The following is a 23,707-nucleotide window of genomic DNA, read 5'->3' on the forward strand; positions in this document are numbered from 1 at the left end:
TGACTGGTGTGAGGTGATACCTCACTGTAGTTTTGATATGCATTTCTCTAATGATTAGTGATGTTGAGCATCCTTTCATGTGTTTGCTGGCAATCTGTATATGTTCTTTGGAGAAATGTCTGTTTAGGTCTTCTGCCCATTTTTGGATTGGGTTCTTTGTTTTTTTGATATTGAGCTGCATGAGCTGCTTGTGTATTTTGGAGATTAATCCTTTGTCAGTTGCTTCCTTTGCAAATATTTTCTCCCATTCTGAGGGTTGTCTTTTCATCTTGTTTATGTTTTCCTTTGCTGTGCAAAAGCTTTTAAGTTTCATTAGGTCCCATTTGTTTCTTTTTGTTTATATTTCCATTTCTCTAGGAGGTGGGTCAAAAAGGATCTTGCTGTGATTTATGTCATAGAGTATTCTGCCTATGTTTTTCTCTAAGAGTTTTATGGTGTCTGGCCTTACATTTAGGTCTTCAATCCATTTTGAATTTATTTTTGTGTATGGTGTTAGGGAGTGTTCTAATTTCATTCTTTTACATGTAGCTGTCCAGTTTTCCCAGCACCACTTATTGAAGAGGCTGTATTTTCTCCATTGTATATGCTTGCCTCCTTTATCAAAGATAAGGTGACCGTATGTATGTGGGTTTATCTCTGGGCTTTCTATCCTGTTCCATTGATCTATATTTCTGATTTTGTGCCAATACCATACTGTCTTGATTACTGTAGCTTTGTAGTATAATCTGAAGTCTGCGAGCCTGATTCCTCCAGCTCCATTTTTCTTTCTCAAGATTGCTTTGGCTATTTGGGGTCTTTTGTGTTTCCACACAAATTGTGAAATTTTTTGTTCTGGTTCTGTGAAAAATGCCATTGATCGTTTGATAGGGATTGCACTGAATCTGTAGATTGCTTTGGGTAGTATAGTCATTTTCACAATGTTGGTTCTTCCAATCCAAGAGCATGGTATATCACTCCATCTGTTTGTATCATCTTTAATTTCTTTCATCAGTGTCTTACAGTTTTCTGCATACAGGTATTTGTCTCCTTGGGCAGGTTTATTCCTAGGTATTTTATTCTTTTTGTTTCAGTGGTAAATGGCAGTGTTTTCTTAATTTCTCTTTTAGATTTTTCATCATTAGTGTATAGGAATGCAAGATATTTCTGTGCATTAATTTTGTATCCTGCTACTCTACCAAATTCATTGATTAGCTCTAGGAGTTTTCTGGTAGCATCTTTAGGATTCTCTATGTATAGTATCATGTCATCTGAAAACAGTGACAGTTTTACTTCTTTTCCGATTTCGATTCCTTTTGTTTCTTTTCCTTCTCTGATTGCTGCAGCTAAAAATTCCAAAACTATGTTGAATAATAGTGGTGAGAATGGGCAACCTTGTCTTGTTCCCTCTATGCCTACTTTCTGCAGGGTTTTTATCATAAATGGATGTTGAATTTTGTCAAAAGCTTTTTCTGCATCTATTGAGACTATCATATGGTTTTTATCCTTCAGTTTGTTAATATGGTATATCACATTGATTGATTTGCATATATTGAAGAATCCTTGTATTCCTGGGATAAACCCTAGTTGATCATGGTGTATGATCCTTTTAATGTGTTGTTGGATTCTGTTTGCTAGTATTTTGTTGAGGATTTTTGCATCTATGTTCATCAGAGATATTGGCCTGCAGTTTTCTTTTTTGTGACATCTTTGCCTGGTCTTGGTATCAGAGTGATTGTGGCCTCATAGTATGAGTTTGGGAGTGTTCCTCCCTCTGCTATATTTTGGAAGAATTTGAGAAAGATAGGTGTTAGCTCTTCTGTAAATGTGTGATAGAATTCACCTGTGAAGCCTCCTGGTCCTGGGCTTTTGTTTGTTGGAAGTTTTTTGTTGTTGTTGTTGTTTTTGTTTTGTTTTGTTTTGCAGTACGCGGGCCTCTCACTGTTGTGGCCTCTCCCATTGCAGAGCACAGGCTCCGGATGCGCAGGCTCAGCGGCCATGGCTCACAGGCCCAGCCGCTCCATGGCATGTGGGATCTTCCCAGACCGGTGCATGGACCCGTGTCCCCTTCATTGGCAGGCGGATTCTCAACCACTGCGCCACCAGGGAAGCCCCCATTGGAAGATTTTTAATCACGGTTTCAATTTCAGTGCTTGTGATTGGTCTTGTTTATATTTTCTGTTTCGTCCTGGTTCAGTCTTGGAAGGTTGTGCTTTTCTAAGAATTTGTCCATTTCTTCCAGGTTGTCCATTTTATTGGCATAGAGTTGCTTGTAGTAATCTCTCATGATCCTTTGTATTTCTGCAGTGTCAGTTGTTACTTCTCCTTTTTCATTTCTAATTCTATTGATTTGAGTCTTCTTCCCTTTTTTCTTGATGAGCTTGGCTGATGGTTTATCAATTTTGTTTATCTTCTCAAAGAACCAGCTTTTAGTTTTATTGATCTTTGCTATCATTTCCTTCATTTCTTTTTTATTTATTTCTGATCTGATCTTTATGATTTCTTTCCTTCTGCTAACTTTGGGGTTTTTTTATTCTTCTTTCTCTAATTGCTTTAGGTGTAAGGTTAGGTTGTTTATTTGAGGTTTTTCTTGTTTCTTGAGGTTGGATTGTATTGCTATAAACTTCCCTCTTAGAACTGCTTTTGCTGCATCCCATTGGTTTTGGGTTGTCATCTTTTCATTGTCATTTGTTTCTAGGTATTTTTGGATTTCCTCTTTGATTTCTTCAGTGATCTCTTGGTTATTAAGTAGCGTATTGTTTAGCCTCTATGTGTTTGTATTTTTTACAGTTCTTTTCCTGTAATTGATATCTAGTCCCATAGTGTTATGGTTGGAAAAGATACTTGATATGATTTCAATTTTCTTAAATTTACCAAGGCTTGATTTGTGACCTAAGATATGGTCTATCCTGAAGAATATTCCATGAGCACTTGAGAAGAAAATGTATCTGTTTTTGGATGGAATGTCCTGTAAATATCAATTAAGTCCATCTTGTTTAATGTGTCATTTAAAGTTTTTGTTTCCTTATTTATTTTCATTTTGGATGATCTGTCCACTGGTGAAAGTGGGGTGTTAAAGTCCCCTAGTATTATTGTATTACTGTCGATTTCCCCTTTTATGGTTGTTAGCATTTGCCTTATATACTGAGGTGCTCAATGTTGGGTGCATAAATATTTATGATTGTTATATCTTCTTCTTGGATTGCTCCCTTGATCCTTATGTAGTGTCCTTCTTTTTCTCTTGTAATAAATAGTCTTTATTTTAAAGTCTATTTTGTCTGATATGAGTATTGCTACTCCAGCTTTCTTTTGATTTTCATCTGCATGGAGTATCTTTTTCCATCCCTCCATTTTCAGTCTGTATGTGTCCCTAGGTCTGAAGTGGGTCTCTTGTAGACAGCATATATACGGGTCTTGGTTTTGTATCCATTCAGCCAGTCTATGTCTTTTGGTTGGAGCATTTAATCCATTTACATTTAAGGTAATTATAGATTTGTATGTTCCTATTACCATTTTCTTAATTGCTTTGGGTTTGTTTTTGTAGGTCTTTTCCTTCTCTTGTGTTTCCTGCCAGAGAAGTTCCTTTAGCGTTTGTTGTAAAGCTGGTTTGGTGGTGCTGAATTCCTTTAACTTTTGCTTATCTGTAAAGGTTTTAATTTCTCCATCGAATCTAAATGAGATCCTTGCTGGGTAGAGTAATCTTGGTTGTAGGCTTTTTCCTTTCATCACTTTAAATATGTCCTGCCACTTCCTTCTGGCTTGCAGAGTTTCTGCTGAAAGATCAGCTGTTAACCTTATGGAGCTTCCCTTGTATGTTATTTGTTGCTTTTCTCTTGTGGCTTTTAATATTTTTTTTCTTTGTATTTAATTTTTGATAGTGTGATTCATATGTGTCTTGGCGTGTTTCTCTTTGTGTTTATCCTGTATGGTACTCTCTGTGCTTCCTGGACTTGATTGACTATTTTCATTTCCCTTGTTAGAGAAGTTTTCGACTGTAATCTTTTCAAATATTTTTTCAGACCCTTTCTTTTTCTCTTCTTCTTCTGGGACCCCTATAATTCGAATGTTGGTGCGTTTAATGTTGTTCCAGAGGTCTCTGAGACTGTTCTCAATTCTTCTCATTCTTTTTTCTTTATTCTGCTCCCTGGCAGTTATTTCCACCATTTTATCTTCCAGCTCACTTATCCATTCTTCTGCCTCAGTTACTCTGTTATTGATTCCTTCTAGGGTATTTTTAATTGAAGTAATTGTGTTGTTCATCACTGTTTGTTTGCTCTGTAGTTCTTCTAGATCCTTGTTAAATGTTTCTTGTATTTTCTCCATTCTGTGTCCAAGATTTTGGATCATCTTTAGTATCATTACTGTGAGTTCTTTTTCAGGTAGGTTGCCTATCTTGTCTTCATTTATTTGGTCTTGTAGCTTTTTACCTTGCTCCTTTATCTGTAACATTTTTTTTTGTCGTTTCATTTTTTTTTTTTTTTTATGGGTGGTGCTCTTTTCCTGTTTTACTGGTTGTTTGGCCTGAGACGTCCAGCACTGGAGTTTACAGGCAGTTGAATAGAGCTGGGTCTTGGTGCTGAGATGAGGACCTATGGGAGTCATCACTCTGATTGATATTCCCTGGGGTTTGATGTTCTCTGTTAGTCCAGCAATTTGGACTTGGAGCTCCTACTACAGGAGCTTGGGCCCAACCTCCAGCCTGGGAACCATGATCCCACAAGTCTTGTGGCACAGCAAAAAAAAAAAAAAAAAAAAGGAAGGAAGAAAGAAAGAAAAAAAGGAGCAGTACAATATCAAAGAATTTAAAACAAAATAAAATTAGAAAGATAAAAATGTATTAGGAAGAATAAAACTATAATTGAAACAACTGCAACAAGGTAAAATAAAACCACAACAGAAAAAGAAAAAAATAAAAGGAGGGTTGGGAACAAGCCAAAAGGAGAGAAGAATAACAAAGTATAAAGAATAAAATAAAATTAGAAAAATAAAAGATTTATTATGAAAAATAAAAATATAAAAGAATCAACAACAATGAATCAACAAGGTAAAACAGAACCACAATCTAAAAGAGGAAAAAAGAAAAGAAGAAAAAAAAACCCTTGGCTATGGGGGCGGAGTTTAGGCAGGGTGTGGAACTTAGGCAGGGGCGGGTTTTAGGGTGGGGCGGGACCTAGGCAGGCGGGGTTGGTGACGTTTGAGCGTGGGGTGTGGCCTAGGCGGGTTATGTTCAAGCGTGGGGCAGGGCCTCTGCTTAGGACCTGCACAGAAGGGGAGAGGTAGATGTCGAAACGAGGGCCTCTGGAGTATGGAGTTCTGGAGTTTGGAGGCAGTGCCCTGGGTGTAGGGGCAGGGCTTGGGCTCTGCACAGCAGGAGGGAGGCTCCAAGGGCACAGGATTAGGCCCGGGAGCCCAACAGGGTTCCCAGAGCCTAAGTGGACAGGGAAAGCATTGGCAGCGTTCTCTTCCATTCCTTTTCACCCTTCCCACACTGTCTCCCCCAGGGTCTCCCTGGTTGCTTCTGGACCCCTAACCATAGATGGGTCCCACTGTGTGTGGGAACTCCTCCCCTCCCGCAGCCCCCCCTCAGGGGTGCCGGTCCCATTAGGTCTGGACTTTACTTTTGCTCCTCCTTCCCACCCTCCCACTCCCTCAGGACCTGCGCAGCTGGAGGGTGCCTAGGTGGGTAGAGGATCAGGCCTGGGATCCCAGCAGGTTCCTGGGGGCCCAAGTGGGCAGGGAAACCTGGCCATGCTCCCTTTTGATCCTTTGCCCTCCCAGTGGTTCCACAATTTCCCCTTGGGACGTGGGATCCCTTCCCCTCCCCCAGCTGCCCTTCAGGGGTGCCAGTCCCATCCCGCCAACACTTCTCCTCCCCCTCACTCCCCCCACGGCCTACATCCTACCTGGTTGCTGGGGGTTCCTCCCATCCTCTTAGGTGTCTGTGGTCCCTCACCGGTGCCTGGTAGATGCCCTAGTTGTGAGGAGATGCAAATTCCGCATCCTCCTAGTACACCATCTTGATTCCACCCCCCTGTAGTATTATTTTCTTACACATTTTTTTGGAAAAATTCCACATGGTTCTAATTCTTCCCCCCAGGTAATGTGAACACTAAAGTAAAAGACTGTATAATGTTGAAACAAGTTAATTGTCGGTAAACTTGGAGTGATGGTTTTATAGAAACATTTTCCATAATTTGGGTATTGCATTTTAATTTATAGTCAACTTTTTTATAGACTTCATACTTCTATAGACTTTTTTTTTTTTTTTTTTTGGTCATGTGGCATGTGGGATCTTAGTTCCCCAACCAGGGATCAAACCTGTGTCGCCTGCAGTGGAAGCGCAGAGTCTTAACCACTGGACCACCAGGGAAGTCTATAGACTTTTGTATAAAGTGAGATACCTCTGAATCCCAGTTGGGGTTTGTTTGTTTGTTTCTTCTTTGTTTGACATAAAACTATAGGAGCCATTAACAAATCAAATTTTAATTCTCAATTCCTTTAGTTTGATTTGAATTTAAAAATCTGTAACATTGTATTTGACCCTGTAAGAGTGCTTACAGGCTTATCACTTGAGTCCTAGTGCAAAGCTATTAGGAGATCACTACTCTTCAGAAGAGGGAAAAAATATGAGAATAATCTATCTCTGTATGTCTTTCACAGTTTTCACTGGAAATCAGATGTCCAACAAGAATTGACAAAACCTAATTTAAGAAATACAGAGTTGAGACTTCCCTGGTGTTCCAGTGGGTAAGACTATGCGCTCCCAGTGCAGGGGGCCTGGGTTCAATCCCTGGTTGGGGAGCTAGATCCCACATGCATGCCACAACTAAGAGTTCACATGCCACAACTAAGAAACCCGTATGCCACAACTAAAAGATCCTGTGTGCCACTGCAGCTAAGTCTCAGCACAGCCAAAACAAATAAATAAATAAAATATTAAAGAAAAAAAGAAGTACAGAGTTAAATTTATCAAAATCCAAAACATTTTGTTTGAAGTATTTTCAATCTGAGAGGTAACTTGATACTCCATTTTATAGGAAAGGGAAGTAATACATAGTAATCCTACTTCTCTGCTGGAGTTCTTTCTTATTGACACATTGTAACATCACAATAGCAAGTCCTGGGAGGAGCCCGTCCATAAGACCCCTAGATCTCTTGGTCCCTGCTTCCTCTTCTATAAAATTAAGATATTAGATGTCTTTGTTAATCCAAAATTTCAATGAAGAGTTTTAGTCGCTAAGCACAAATATTTAATTTGTATGGCTAATTAACCAATTTGGAATAAGGTTTACCACCAGAAGTGTTTCTTCACTAATGGCCCATGCCCATGTTTTGTCAAAGTAAACATTTAGTTCCCCTTTTTAATGTTATTTTGAATTTCAAAATAAGTTACCCTTGACATTAAAACCAAAAAGAATACAATTTTAGGAAAAATTTTTATTTTGATTTTGAAAGATACCTGTCATTATCTCCGTTGTGTGTAGTAAAGGGATGGTTGAGTCTGGTTACTTACCCGAAAACAGCTTTTCTATTCTAAGAGTGGAAGGTAAGATAACAACAATAAGAACAGACTCTATGAACTCCAGCCTTTAAGATTTTGTAGCTTTAAACTGCACAGCTCCAACCACCACCAGATCTGATAGTGAGCACCTCTTTGGCAAATGACTAATGGACAGTCTATTCTCAATCCCTCCATCCCCCACTCCACACACACATAAATGACTAACGAATAAAAATAAAACAAGTACTTTTGGACAGACAATGTAATGGTCTATTTATAGTATATAAACTCCTCATCCTCAGTTTTTGAAATATGGCTTTTCTCCCCTGCTTCAATCATATTGCTGTAAAGACCTTAAGAATTCCTCAGTTCACCCCCGCCCCCGCACCCTATTTAAGATAGAAAGTCTGATACTTGAACATCTCCAAAAATACAACATCCATCCGTTTTGGTAAAACTTCCAGCTTGTCTCTGCTATTATTATGTATGTGTTTTAAATGGGTGTGAAATGGTATCTTGTGGTTTTAATTTGCATTTTCCTAAGGATTAATGATGTTGGTGTACAAATAACCATTCTTATTTGGATTTATATATATATATATATATATTTTTTTTAAGTCTTAATTTTTATTTTTTTGGCTGTGTTGGGTCTTTGTTGCTGCGTGCAGGCTTTCTCTAGTTGTGGCGAGCGGGGCCTACTCTTCGTTGTGGTGTGCGGGCTTCTCATTGTGGTGGCTTCTCTTGTTGCAGAGCACGGGCTCTAGGCACACGAGCTTCAGTAGTTGTGGCACTCGGGCTTCAGTAGTTGTGGCTTGCGGGCTCTACAGCGCAGGCTCAGTAGTTGTGGCACACGGGCTTTGTTGCTCTGCGGCATGTGGGATCTTCCCAGACCAGGGATCGAACCCGTGTCCCCTGCATTGGCAGGTGGATACTTATCCACTGCACCACCAGGGAAGTCCCTTGGATTTATGTTGTATATCCTAAACCAGAATTTGATGAGACTCTTCTTTCTATTTTTTTGGCTGCGCTTCATGGCACCCAGGATCTTAGTTCCCCGACCAGGGATCGAACCTCTTCCCCCTGCAGTGGAAGTGCGGAGTCTTAACCAGTGGGCCACCAGGGAAGTCCTGATGAGACTTTTTGATCAATTTACCAAAATGGCTTTAGATCAAGATCTGAGGATAACATGAAGCATTAGAAAATTTTCAGATATACTGCTAGAAAAATGGTAGACCAGACTATTAAGGTTTATTCTCAAAGCACTTTCATAATTTTTCTGCAAAATTGTTATAGCTTCAGGATTCCTGCAAATCCTAATTTGTTTGGAATTTAACATTTTTAAATGTTTTAATTATTTTAAAACTATTTAAGTAAAATAGCACACATTCAGGGCTTCCCTGGTGGCGCAGTGGTTAAGAATCCGCCTGCCAATGCAGGGGACACGGGTTCGAGCCCTGGTCCGGGAAGATCCCACATGCTGCGGAGCAACTAAGCCCGTGCGCCACAACTACTGAGCCTGCGCTTTAGAGCCCGCAAGCCGCAACTACTGAAGCCCGCGCGCCTAGAGCCCGTGCTCCACAACAAGAGAAGCCACCACAATGAGAAGCCTGCGCACAACAAAGAGTAGCCCCGGCTCTCAGCAACTAGAGAAAACCTGCGTGAAGCAGCAAAGACCCAATGCAGCCAAAAATTAAATAAATGAATAAATAAATAAATTTATATTAAAAAAAAGCACACATTCAAAATTAGTCAAATGTGGTTGAAATATTTCTTGAGTGGCCCAGGGATTTAACAGAAAGTAAAAGTGTCAGCTGAAGCTACTAAAAAAAATGTATTCTGAATCATAAAAGAGAGATTTAGAGAGAGGGGGAGAGATAGGGAGCAGGGAGGAAAATGGATGGAAAGAAAAGCACGTGGTGATGGGTTTCTTGAAGTCAAATTTCAGTAGTCTTAGAACTGCAGTAGGAAGAAACCATTGGGAAGAATGTGCAAACTACACTGGGGAGGAGGATGAGGAGGGAAAAGGGGGACTCTGTTGAGTGCTTTGCATTTCCTTCACCTCTTTTTGTCCTGACAGAAAGTCTGTGAAGTAGCTGTCTTTATTCCCAGTTGACAGGTGAGAAAACTGAATTATCTCAGAATTCCAGTAAATTTTGAAGCAAAGAAACAAACTGTTTTAGTGTATAAAAAAAGAGTGTATAACATATTACAAACTCTGAGGGAGGTGATCCAAATTAGATGAAAATCTGCTAATGACCAGTATTATTTCCTCTCACTTAAGGATGGAGAAATTCAGAAATAGCTAAATAACTTCGAGGCCTATGGAATGAATCACCATGCTGTGGCAAGCACTTGCTAGTTCCATGTTTCCTGAGTTAGGCCATACTGATTAGGTGCTCTCAGCACATCAATTTTTTTTTTTTTTTAGAAATTTTATTTTATTTTTTTAGGCTGTGTAGGGTCTTCGTTGCTGTGTTCAGGCTTTCTCTAGTTGCCGCGAGGGGTGGCCACTCTTTGTTGCAGGCTTCTCATTGCGGTGGCTTCTCTTGTTGTGGAGCACGGGCTCTAGGTGCGCAGGCTTCAGTAGTTGCAGCACAAGGGTTCAGTAGTTGTGGCTCTCGGGCTCTAGAGCACAGGCTCAGTAGTTGTGGCACACAGGCTTAGTTGCTCCGCAGCATGTGGGATCTTCCTAGACCAGGGATCGAACCCATGTCCCCTGAATTGGCAGGTGGATTCTTAACCACTGCATCACCAGGGAAGTCCAGCACATCCATTTTGAAAAAGAGTACATATTTTACAGAAGTATAGCATTTAGAAATGCCACAATAAATGAAACAATAGCTTCATTATTAAAGTAAACATTTATTTTTCAGTTGGCTAATTTTGTAAAATTATATAATGCAGCTCAACTTTTTTTTTAATAAATTTATTTTTATTTATTTTTGGCTGCGTTGGGTCTTTGTTGCTGCATGCGAGCTTTCTCTAGTTGTGGCGAGCAGGGACTACTCTTAATTGTAGTGTGTGGGCTTCTCATTGCGGTGGCTTCTCTTGTTGAGGAACATGGGCTCTAGAGCGCAGGCTCAGTAGTTGTGGCACACGGGCTTAGTTGCTCCACAGCACGTGAGATTTTCCTGGACCAGGGCTCGGACCCGTGTCCCCTGCTTTGGCAGGCGGATCCTTAACCACTGTGCCACCAGGGTAGCCCAGCTCAACATTTTTTAAACAAACTTTTTTGTGTGTAACACAAGAAGTAAGACATCTCTTAAAACATGGGAAAGAAAGCAAAGTAAGGATATAGAATAAAAATTGCCCCTAATCCTACCATCCAGATTTAAGCAAAATACATTTTGGTATAATTCCTTCCTTTTATGCTTATTATAGTAGTTCTGAACTTTATATAATATACATGTACATGTACTATTTTAGTAACTTTACAAAGTTGTGCAAATATTACCATGCTAATAAATCCAGTGTTCGCAGATTTTCATCATCCTAAAAAGAAACCCATCCCCGTTTTCCCCCAAACCTTTCTCTCCTGGCCCTAGGTAACTACTAATATGCTTTCTATCTCTATAGATTAGCCTTTTCTGGGCATTTCATATTAATAGAATTGTGCAATAGTATTTTACATCTGGCTTCTTTCACTTAACATAATGTTTTAAAGGTTCATCCATTTTGTAGCATGTGGCAGTGTTTTCTTCTCATTTGCTGTTGAATAGTTTTCCCTTGTCGGTAGATACACCCCATTTATTTTAATCCATTCATTAGCTGGTGGACATTTGGTTTGTTTCTACTTTTTGTCTATTAAGAGTAATGCTTCTATGAACATTCATGGACAAATTATTTTTGTGGACATATGTTTTCATTTCTCTTGGGTATATATTTAGAAGTAGAATCTCTGGATAATATGGGAAGTTCATCTTTAACTTTTTAAGAAACTGCCAAATTGTTTTCCAAAGTGGCCGTATCATTTATGCATAATACAAAATTAATATACAGAAATCCATTGCACTTCTATAAACTAACAATGAACTATAAGAAGGAGACATTAAGGAAACGATCCCATTTATCATCACATCAAAATTCCCTGGCAGTCCAGTGGTTAGGACTCCGTGTTTTCACTGCTGAGGGTGCGGGTTTGATCCCTGGTCGGAGAACTAAAATCCCACAAGCCATGTGGCATGGCCAAAAAAAAAAAAAAAAGAAGACCCAGTTCTCATCACATCAAAAAGACTAAAATACCTAGGAATAAACCTACCTAAGAGGTAAAAGACCTGTACTTGGAAAACTAACAGACACTGATGAATGAAAATGACACAAACAGATAGAAAGATATATTGTATTCTTAGATTGGAAGAAGCAATATTGTTAAAATGACCATGCTACCCAAGGCAATCTACAGATTCAGTGCAATCCCTATAAAAATACCAGTGGGCTTGCCGCAACTAGAGAAAGCCCGTGCACAGCAACGAAGACCCAATGCAGCCAAAAAAAAAAAAAAAAAACAAAGAAATTAAAATAATAATAATATTTAAAAAATACCAATGGTATTTTTCACAGAACTAGAACAAATAATTTTAAAATTTGTATGGAAATACCAAAGACCCTGAATTGCCAAAACAATCTTGTGAAAGAACAACAGAGCAGGAGGAATCACACTTCCTGACTTCAGACTATATTATAAAACTACAGTAATCAGAACAGTATGGTACTAGCACAAAAACAGACATAGAGATCAATGGACCAAAATATAGATCCCAGAAATAAACCCATGCATTTGTGGTCAGTTAATCTATGACAAACCAGGCAAGAATGTACAATGGAGAAAAGACAGTCTCCTCAGTAAGTGGTGCTGGGAAAACTGGACAACTACATGTAAAAGAATGAATTAGAACAGGGGTCCCCAACCCCCGGGCCATGGACCCGAACCAGGCCACGGCCTGTTAGGAACCAGGCTGCACAGCAGGAGGTGAGCAGCGGGCGAGTGAGCGAAGCTTCATCTGCCACTCCCCATCTCTTGCATGACTGCCTGAACCACCATGTCTCTGCCCCCTGCCCCATCCGTGGAAAAATTGACTTCCACGAAACCAGTCCCTGGTGCCAAAAAGGTTGGGGACCACTGAATTAGAACATTCTCTAACACCATATACAAAAATAAACCCAAAATGGATTAAAGACCTAAATCTGAGACCAGAAACCATAAAACTCCTGGAGGAAAATATAAGCAGAATGCTCTTTGACATAAATTGTAGCAATATTGTTTGGAATCTGTTTTCTAAAACAAAGAAAATAGAAGCAAAAATTAACAAATGAGACCTAATTAGACTTAAAAATTTTGCACAGCAAAGGAAACAAAAAGACAACCCACAGAATGGGAGAAAATATTTGCAAATGATATGACTGATAAGGGGTTAATATCCAAAATATATAAACAGCTCATACAACTCAATAAAAAAAATACACAACCTGATTAAAAAATGCACTGAAGACCTGAAAAGACATTCAGATGGCCAACAGGAACAAGAAAAAGATGCTCAACATTGCTAATTGTCAGAGACATGCAACTCAAAACCACAATGAGATATCACTTCACACTTGTCAGAATGGCTATCATCAAAAAAAGCACAAATAACAAATGTTGGCAAGGATGTGGAGAAAAGGGAACTCTCATACACTGTTGGTGAGAATGTAAACTGGTGCAGTCCCTGTGGAAAACAGTATGGAGGGTTCTCAAAGAACTAAAAATAAAACTACCATATGACCCAGCAATTCCACTCCTAGGTATATATCCGAAAGAAATAAAAACACTAATTAGAAAAGATACATGCACCCCAATGTTTATAGCAGCATTATTTATGATTGCCAAGATATGGAAGCAACCTACGTGTCTATCAACAGATGAATGGATAAAGAAGATGTGGTATATGTATATGCAATGGAATATTACTGAGGAGATATTATTACTGAGGAGAATATTACCAAGGAGATGTGAAGATTAAATATAATATGGGATCCTATAACTGAAAAAGGACATTCAGTAAAATGTAAGGAAATCTGAATAAAGTATAGACTTCAGGTAATAATAATGTATCAATTCATTAATTGTAACATATGTACCATACTAAGATGTTGATAATAGGGGAAACTGGGTGTGGAGTATATGAGAACACTCTATACTGTCCTTGCAATTTTTTCTGTAAATCTAAAACTATTCTAAAAAATAAAATCTATGGAATTAAAAAACATATATCAGTGGGCCACAACTAGCATTTTTCCTCAATATTTTTTTGTGATGATTTTCAAATATACTACAAAGTTGAAAAGAATTTCACAGTGAATTCCCATATACTCACCACCTAAATTCTACCATTAATCTTTTACTATATAGTCATCCATCCCTCAGTATCCATGGGGGATTGGTTCCAGAGTTCCCACACATACCCAAATCGGTGAATGTTCAAGTTCCTTATGTAAAATGGCTTAGTGTTTTCATATAACCTACGCATATCCTTCCATATACTTTAAAATAACTTAATCTAGAAATAACTCTAAATTACCTATAATATCTAATACAATGTAAATGCTATATAAATAGTCGCCAGTGCACGGCATATTCAAGTTTTGCTTTTAGGAACATATTGGAATTTTTTTTTCCCAAATATTTTCAATCCATGGTTGGTTGAATCTGTGGATACGGAACCCACAGATCTAGAGGGCCGACTGTACTTACTTTATCATATATCTAACCATCTATCCATCTGTCTACCCATCCATTAATTTATCTTAGTTTTTTTCGTGCATTTCAAGGTAAATTATAGGGAGTTCCCTGGTGGCCTAGTGGTTAGGATTCCGAGCTCTCTCTGCCTTGGCCTGGGTTTGATCCCTGGTTGGGGAACTGAGATCCTGCAAGCCAGGCAGCACAGCCTGCCCGCCCCCCCAAAAAAAGTAAATTGTAGACATCAGTACATTTCCCCCCAATACTTCAGCATGTATATCGTTAACCAGAATATTAGTTTCTTTTTATATAAAATTTACATTTGGTGAGTTTTGAAAAATCCATACATCTGTGTAATCCAAACCCCTCACAACTGCATTTTTTACAAAATGAAAGGTCATAGAAGATACTGGAGTACAATACACAAAGTATGGGCGAGTATTGTTTTACAAACTTCCATTCAAGTATGTATGTACCTGTATACTGGGTCACAATGTAAAATATATCACAGCGTAAAATATATCACAGTAAAACAGTGAAAATCACTGGTCTGGTAGGGGAGCTCAGAATGTAATCAAATAGCGATTATTTAGGGTGACAGGTTTTGTAAGATACAGTGATGGGTTCAAAGAAAAGATAGCCAACTTTTTGTGGTTAGAAAGAGGGATTGGGATAGGCAGGAAAGGCTTGTCTGAGGAAGAGGTGATGTACTATCGTAATGACATTGGCCAACACTTACATAGCACTCAATTCATGCCAACTGCCAAACACTGTTCTAAGAATGTTACATATACTAACTACTCCTCACAACCTAGAAGGTCAGTACTAATATTATTCCCATTGTACCTCAGACTGAGTACAGAAAGATTAAGTAATTTTCCCAGGATCACGGGGCTAATAAGTAGTAGAGCCAAACAGTCGAGCTCTACCTAGTTCATGCTTTTGACTATTATACCTTACGAGTACTATACATTTTTTGGTGGAAATTGGCTTTGTAACTTGGGGGATTTTATTTCAGTCATTTTCATGGGGCAAAAATAAAGTTTTATTCTGATATTCCCTGAGTGTGTGTGTGTGTGTGTGTGTGTGTGTGTGTGAGTGAGTTTTACAATATTATGGTTCTGGGGTACCTAGAAAGCATTTAGAGCTAGAAAGGATGTTAGCCATCATCAAATAACATTTTCATTTCCAGAAACTTCCTACTCTACTGTTTTTGTGCAGTGAATTGTTTGGTATTTTCCATTAATTGTGCAGCAGCATTAGAAAAGATAATGTTGAGTTGATCATTCCCAAAGATACCTGAAGTTGATGCTTATTAAGCTTAAATGGACATTAATGACACTAATACACTGAGTGAGGCAGAGGCAATGTGATAAATTAAGGACAGCATTATGAGTCAAGAGACCAGAATTCAGGACTTCACTCTGCATCTCAGATTACCAGTTTTCCCATCTACAAAATGAAGGGAGTGCACATCAGAGATGACAGATACAAGGTGCATATGTTGCCACACCCTGCTTCCTAACCCACAACTGACGTTACTAATTATTCATGACATCGTCTTGCTCTGAACCTGAAAACAGCTTCGGAATCCTTCCCAACACAGTGCTCAATGCAGTTAGTACAGTTAATCAAAGTTGGCACCCAAGTTGAAATCTATTTGTCATCTTTGGGTATGACAACCTATAAAGATTCTTCCAGTTCTAACTCCCAGAAATACACCATCAGAAGTATGAAAACTGTGCCCAATTCAATACTTACTTCAGTCTTTCCAGTCTGTCTTTTCTCTAAGCATTAAGTTTACATCATGTAGGGGACTGGGACACTGATCTGTTTATATTCTACTGTGAATCTACCCACCACCCTAGTCTTGGCCTTTAGGCAGCCTAGCACCCTTTGTGTAATGTCTTCCCTAGTAAAGTTTTTTTATTCTTCCTTGATTTTTCACACACATTCACACAAGTTCTTGGGTGTAGAATCTCCTAACTTCTTGGCAATCAAGACATCTTTCCCAGCCCGTGTGTTGTTGAATGCAAAGAGTATATTAACAGAGGAAGTTCATATCTGCTCCCTGACCACTCCCAGCACTTGTCTAAGCATATTCCTTCTTATTGCCCTACCTCAGTTTCATAATTATTTGATCTCCCTCCTCCCTGATAATTAGTAACCAGGATAGGTGCTTATGTCATTCATCTTCAGTTCTCAAACATGTACCTGTCTCTGAGTCTCCACATTGTATATTTTGGTGTTGTATATTTTATAATAGAAATACTTTACAGTTTTGCTTGTCTGCTTTATTACCACTGTGTAATCCTACAGTTGTAAATTGTGTAATTGTTTATGAGCGTGCAAAAAAAAACCACTGTATTCAAGTCTTTAGATGCCTTCAGCTACTATTTTCAAGACTTGTGTCCTAATGAGTATCAGTTCGGCACGTCCTTGTTTGTCATCCTTGGTCTTGAAGTCAGTGGGAAGGAATGCTGTGCTTGTAAGGTGGAAACCAATTTGATCCCTTGGTGTAGCATCTCAGTGGAATCATTTTACATCTCATTTTACCACTTAATGCAACCAGGGCATTTAAAGGCAAAGGTTTGGCCATGAGTACCTTTGAGACAATATTTTTTTCTTTTACCTGGCAATTGGAATCTAGGGTATAGGATTGTCATTTCTAACTTTCATAAAGATGGTTTTAAAATAACTTTGCTGAAAGGGAATAAAGGAAAGGATGGTAATCTTAATTTATTAGTCATCTGCCATAATTTTTACTGGCAGTAATTTGTAAGGAGGATAAAAGCAGGACTTAACGCCAAACGATTAAATAACACAGAGTATGTTGCAATGCCACCTACAGTAGTGAGTTTATCTTCCTGGAAAAGGGAGTGAATGACCACAGGCCTCCCCCTGTGGCACAGCTGTCAAATCCCCAGCTGAGCTGGTCTAGATGACATCCTGTTCTGCACACCGAATGAACACAGCAGCCCCAGGCTTTGCCAGACTGGATCTGCCTCTAACCAGCTCGTAATGTTTGGAATTGTTATGAGATAACTGCCTGTCTGATAGGGTTTAGGAAATAAGAGATGAGCTAGGAAGGCAAAAAATAATATAAAATATTATCTCATCATCTGTTGCAACTATTCTGTAAAATTATTCCAAGTTTTAAAATTTCGCTTAAGAACTATTGTTAACCTTGGTCTTTTGCACTGATTTTCAAAGATATTACGAAATGTTAATATGATATTGTAAGATTGGCCTATGAGACATCTCTGATGCTCATGATGAAAGAACTGGCCATTGGTCAATATTGTGCGCTTTTGCATTGATTATTTCAAAAACTATATTAAGTATAAGAATAACAAACATGGGATTCAATACAGCTGAGTTTGAAATAAACCCACAAGCATGAATGATGAGGAGTGGGGTGTCATGGATCTGTGCATGCGCTTGGCCTCTGACCTGCATCTCACCCCTGACATACAGCAATCCAGGTATGCTGGGTGGCTTAACAACTGTAAAATTCAGTTTTCTTGTCCTTAAAATGGGGATAACAGAAGTCCCTGCCACAGAAAATTGTGAGAACTAAATAATGTATGTAAATTGCTCAGTACAGAACCTTATAGGACTTGTTACAGGGACTTTGACAAATAGTTGATGTTACTACTGCTTTCAACACTAAGGAAAGAAGAGCTTCACTACACATCCTGTCTCCATTGTCCATAGAATAAATTTCATATTCCTTAGCATAACTTCTAAAGCCAATTTTATCTTACGCGAGCAGCTCAATTTCCTGTGACCATTCTTCTTGCCCCCTGACCTGCAACAAAAGTGAACTTCCAGAGCTTTCATACCCCTATTTTCTGTGCCTCAGAGTCTCTCCCTCTGGGTCATTCTTCAAGATCTTGCTTAAATGCCCCTTGTCTGGGAAGCCATTCCCAACTTTCCCGTGATGCTCCTTGTCCCTCCCTTTTGTGCACCACAGAAGTATACCCGCCCCAGTTATAACTCATCACCTTGTACTGCTGTTATTTGTTTACCTATCCAGTACCTTTGCTAGGTGTCGTGATCTGAAGATCAGAAATCATTACTTCTTCATCCATATTCTCCTTCTGGTACTTGACACATGGTTGGCGCCCAACAAGATTGATGAAACAAAACAAAACAAAAAGATTGATGAAACAATTGAATGAATATGAGTAGAACTACTGTAGATACTCAAAAATGTTTTGGAGGATAACTAAGGAAAATTTATCTTTAGTTATTTATTAAAGTCTCATTTAGTTCATAGGAGTGAAGACCAATGTTATCAGAAGACGTTTTACTTCTGGTTCATCTATGGAACACATTTAATATGATTCTTGAGAAATTTGATCTTGCCTTTCTGTTGTTCTTTTATTCTTCAGGTTCTGGTTACAGCCACCCCTCGCCATAACTTTTGACCTATATTTGGAAAAATACTGGCCAGAAAAAAAAATGATAAAATTTTTCCTCATGGTGAATAAACAAGGGCAGACCCGACTTTCTAAGTACTATGAACATGTGGAGATTAATAAGCGTACGCTTCTGGAAACAGAAGTCATAAAGAGCTGTCTCTCTCGATCCAGTGAACAAGTAAGTTTCTGATTCTCTTTGATCTCTGCATTCAACTCAGCAGTGGCAGATTTATCATTACTGAGTCGCAGGGGCCATCGTTTTCTTTGAACTACATTCTTTCAATAGCTATTAGGGAAAATTAACAAATGAAGTGAAATGAAGACTGCCCATAGCTCTCTTTACATCCCCTTAAGGAAAATAAAAGCAAAGAAAATCAGGAAAAGTCTTGGGTTCATATTTAGGTCAGCATATTTGTATTATTGCACTATGGAAGTGGCAGCTCAAATTTAAGCCTGCTAATAGACATACCTTTTTTTTTTGTTCATATGAATTCAGCCCTTGGAACTCTTAGGAGTGCCTGTAGCAGACGGCTTTCTTTAAGCCAAAAGATGAAGGTCAGATGACCAGTATAGAGGGGAACAGTCAAGACCCACTTTGTGCTGGAGGATAATAACATGATTCTCATGTGGAGTGCAGTTTTTTTCTGCTTATCATTTTTATAAATTTACCACCAACATAATACTGGAACAAGTAATTTAAAAACAAAACAAACTTGATTTGAACTTGTCTTATTATATAGATGGGAGAAATGGAAGTTAAAAAATTCATATGAAACAACAAATCTATCCATTCTGCCAAAATTGAGGTTAAATTAAATCGTTAAAATAATAGTAAACAGGAATTGTAAAAACTGAGTCTACTTTTACAAAGGACTTTAGTTGGAGAATTACTTAGTCTAGGCCCTAAACTTGGAACCCTTTGGAAATCACTGAGCAAACTAATGCAAATACAGAAAGCTTATTTAAATCACCCATTAATTTTGCTAGTTCTCTTTTTCACTGCATATGTAGAAAGGCTGCTCGTGGGAACCACTGGTAAGTCATAAAATATTAAGCTACATCAGTGCTCACAAGTTACGCATTAGAACTGTGTTTCCCTTGGCTTCTAAATTGATTTTCCAGTCAGAACATCTCAGAGTCCTCTTTGAATTACTACTTTGGACTGCCATGGCACACACTGCTTTATGTAGTTGTCAAAAGAAAACAAAAACTATTAAAGGTCTGTGTTAATAGCCACGTTCTTTATGTAAAGGTAAACAAACTGCAGAAGCATTTCTGTTTGAATCTTTCTACAGAATGTAGGCACTCTACAGTTTCATAGTTTTCACTGATAGGTTACCCTCTGAAATATATGCTTTGAAATGAACATACCATTAGATATTTTTGAAGCATTCTAAATTATCTTAGATTTTAAAGGGAACCCACTGGGCTTTTAGCATAATCAGGTACCAAAGTAACACAATCTCAGCTTCATTTTTATTTTATCCACAAAGGTGCTTGGATACTTTTTTTTTGAATGTCAGAAACTCCTGAGAGGCTTTGAAAAATGTTCCTCAGTTCCTTCAAATAGACTGTGTTTCCTTGAAAGATCTGACTGAACAGAAATAATACTGGCTCTACAGTGAACCAAAAGCTGCAGAATGGTCCTGGACTTAATACTTTTATCCTAATGTCAAATAAAAGCCTCAAACGCCTCCATTATATAGATCATTGAATGGCTTTCCCGTGGAAGAAATGCCATAATCAAAACTTGCAGCTTCGGGGCTTCCCTGGTGGCGCAGTGGTTGAGAGTCTGCCTGCCGATGCAGGGGACGCGGGTTCGTGCCCCGGTCCGGGAAGATCCCACATGCTGCGGAGTGGCTGGGCCCGTGAGCCATGGCCGCTGAGCCTGCGCGTCCAGAGCCTGTGCTCCGCAACGGGAGAGGCCACAACAGTGAGAGGCCCGCGTACCGCAAAAAAAAAACAAACTTGCAGCTTCGGAAATTCCTTGACGGTCCAGTGGTTAGGACTCTGAGCTTTCACTGCCAGGGATGCGGGTTCGATCCCTGGTTAGGGAGCTAAGATCCCACAAGCTGTGTAGCATGGCCAAAAAAAACCACACCAAACCAAAACAAAAAAACTTGCAGTTTCATTCCCAGGTACATCTGAGCACCATAGAGCAACATATCCCAGTGCAAAAAGTCATACCGTTCTTGCTCAATCACATTTGGACAAGCACACCCAAAAATCCAAAGGAAGGGCAACACTGTACCTTCAGCCTGCTGTCCAATTCCTGTCCACCCAGTGCCTTCCTCTCCCCCTTTGTACAATGGCTTTAGGAGAGAGATGAATGGGAAGGGAGTTGTTTACTCCACTAGTCAGTAGTGGTAAGCTAGTTATTAATTCCTATACAGCAATATTTACAATGGGAGATTTTTGTCTAGTATCTGCCACACAAAAGCCATCTTTAAATAATTTATAAAAAGAGCCTACATTGATTCTTCTCAAAAAGAAATCAAGATTTTTCTTTTTTTGCATGTGTGTATGCTCTGTATATTTGGCTCTTGAATGACTATCAGATAGTACAAACAGAATCTCTAATTGCTTCCAAAAGAGCCCAGGGGAGATGGAAAGAAGAAAATCTTCTTTATCATGTTGGCTTATTTTCACTTTTGGAGGCAGTCTAAAATGCTGATTATTTAGTAGCCTTTTCTTTGCTGGCTGAGTGCCACACAGAGCCAAGCAAAGGAATAAGAAGATGTACAGGTGGGAACCCATGTGAACACTCAGACATTTTCCAAGACCACTTCTCCACCTCCCACTAGAGATGCTTCCAAGCATTCCCCTGAGTACTGTGAGGAGGCGGCCAGCAAAGACTGTGTCACATCTTAATGTTGAATATTTCTAGGAATGTGTTAACAGATACTCAAATCAGAACCTAGAAATTATGCATGCCATTTTGAAGAAATCCCTGTCAACCATAGGAATTAATGTCTAATTGTGTTTTGTCTAGTGCTCTTTCATTGAATATAAGGATTTTAAGCTGATATATCGGCAGTATGCAGCTCTCTTCATTGTGGTCGGAGTTAATGACACTGAGGTAAGATAATAGAAGAGCTTATGGAAAATACAAGAAATTACGAATAACAGTGATTTAAAAAAATTTATTTAATTTTGGCTGCATTGGGTCTTCACTGACACGTGCTGGCTTTTCTCTAGTTGCAGTGAGCGGGCGCTACTCTTTGTTGTGGTGCGTGGGCTTCTCATTGCAGTGGCTTCTCTTGTTGTGGAGCATGGGCTCTAGGCACGTGGGCTTCAGTAGTTGTGGCACGTGGGCTCAGTAGTTGTGGCTCGCAGGCCTTAGAGTGCAGGCTCAGTAGTTGTGGCTCACGGACCTAGTTGCTCCATGGCATGTGGGACCTTCCCAGACGAGAGCTCAAACCCATGTCCCCTGCATCAGCAGGCGGATTCTCAATCACTATGCCACCAGGGAAGCCCAACAGTCTGATTTTTATTCCTCCTTAAATTGACATTTTCTTCCCTACTTACCTCCATAACAATTAGCTTGACTCTTGAAGGATATTGGTTTTTATCAAGGCTGGGGAAACTGTGTGGAAGAGATAAACTTAGGATTTTTTTTGGATTAGATGAGCAATTTGTGGAGAAGCACAAAACCACAGAATGCCTTCCTCGACCCTAAGCAATACCAGTTTCCTGCCCTCATTCTGTGTGGCACAGTGGGGCAGCTTAGCCAAGGGTAGAGGCCAAACAACTGTGGCATTAAACATAGGCTGACATTTCAGAAGGCAGAACAAACTGTAAATATGGTTGTGTTATAATTACATCTCATCAGATATAGTTCACCTTTTCAGAAATGGTCAGTCCCAGATCAATAGCACCTTTGGCCATGGAATCCCTGAAAGGGTATTTAAGATCTAAAATACTTTGAAATCTCAGTTGATTGTTTTTTTATCCATGAACCAAACTTTGAGATGGTTTCCCCATCTTCACAGATGGAAAAGTGATGACATGAAGACCCCGGGGGAAAAAAAACCAAAAAAAAAAAAAACCTGGCTTCAGCCAGTTGGTGATGAAGTCAGGGAGTAGACCTCAAAACTCTATAATCACCAGACACAATCTGGTTTCAATTCAGCTAGATTCATTACGGACTTTTCAAAAAATCTTAGAGGTTAAAGTTTTGTACATGTCCCCTATTGATAAGCTGCTTTTAAACAAATAAGTCCTAGAATTATTCTGAATATTTGTCAACAGGAAGCTGCTTTGCTCACATTATCTGTTTACCAAATGCTCTAAAACCTGGTTGCTGACTGGGCAGCTCCATGTCTGATTTCCTCAATAGGTCATATTAAAACTAACTGCACCCGGGAATTCCCTGGTGGCGCAGTGGTTAAGAATCCACTTGCCAATACAGGGGACACGGGTTCGAGCCCTAGTTCGGGAAGATCCCACGTGCCACGGAGCAACTAAGCCCTAGTGCCACAACTACTGAGCCTGCACTTTAGAGCCCGTGAGCCACAACTACTGAGCCCACATGCCACAACTACTGAAGCCCATGCACCTAGAGCCCGTGCTCTGCAACAAGAGAAGCCACCACAATAAGAAGCCTGCGCACCACAATGAAGAGTAGCCCCTGTTCGCCGCAACTAGAGAAAGCCCGCGCACAGCAACAAAGACCCAACGTGCCAAAAAATAAGTAAATAAATAAATTTAAAAATAAATAAATAAATAAAATAAAACTAACTGCACCCTTCCTTTTTTATTTCAGAATGAGATGGCAATTTATGAATTCATCCATAACTTTGTGGAAGTTTTAGACGACTACTTCAGCCGAGTGGTAAGTCTAATGACTAAAAAATGGTTTTCGTCCTTAGCTCAATTTCCCAGAAATGGGTCTATGTCAAAAATATGTGTCAATGGGCTTCCCCGGTGGCGCAGTGGTTAAGCATCCACCTGCCAATGCAGGGGACACGGGTTCGAGCTCTGGGCCAGGAAGATCCCACATGCTGCAGAGCAAAGCCCGTGCGCCACAACTACTGAAGCCCACATACCTAGAGCCCGTGCTCCGCAGCAAGAGAAGCCACCGCAATG

At 39.4% G+C, this 23,707-nt stretch overlaps 1 protein-coding gene across 1 annotated transcript in view; it reads left to right on the forward strand.

The window, feature by feature from the left end:
* The window catches only part of AP4S1 (adaptor related protein complex 4 subunit sigma 1), a 43,660-nt gene that overhangs the window by 8,661 nt on the left and 11,292 nt on the right, over positions 1-23,707 (forward strand). The window contains exons 2-4 of the mRNA XM_079700006.1: positions 18,590-18,797; positions 21,612-21,698; positions 23,385-23,453. Of these exons, the coding sequence (XP_079556132.1) occupies positions 18,660-18,797; positions 21,612-21,698; positions 23,385-23,453 (294 nt within the window). The 5' untranslated portion in view covers positions 18,590-18,659. The remainder of the gene's footprint in view (positions 1-18,589; positions 18,798-21,611; positions 21,699-23,384; positions 23,454-23,707) is intronic.

Source organism: Hyperoodon ampullatus (assembly GCF_949752795.1).
Source record: "Hyperoodon ampullatus genome assembly, chromosome: 3".
Lineage (NCBI taxonomy): Eukaryota > Metazoa > Chordata > Mammalia > Artiodactyla > Ziphiidae > Hyperoodon > Hyperoodon ampullatus.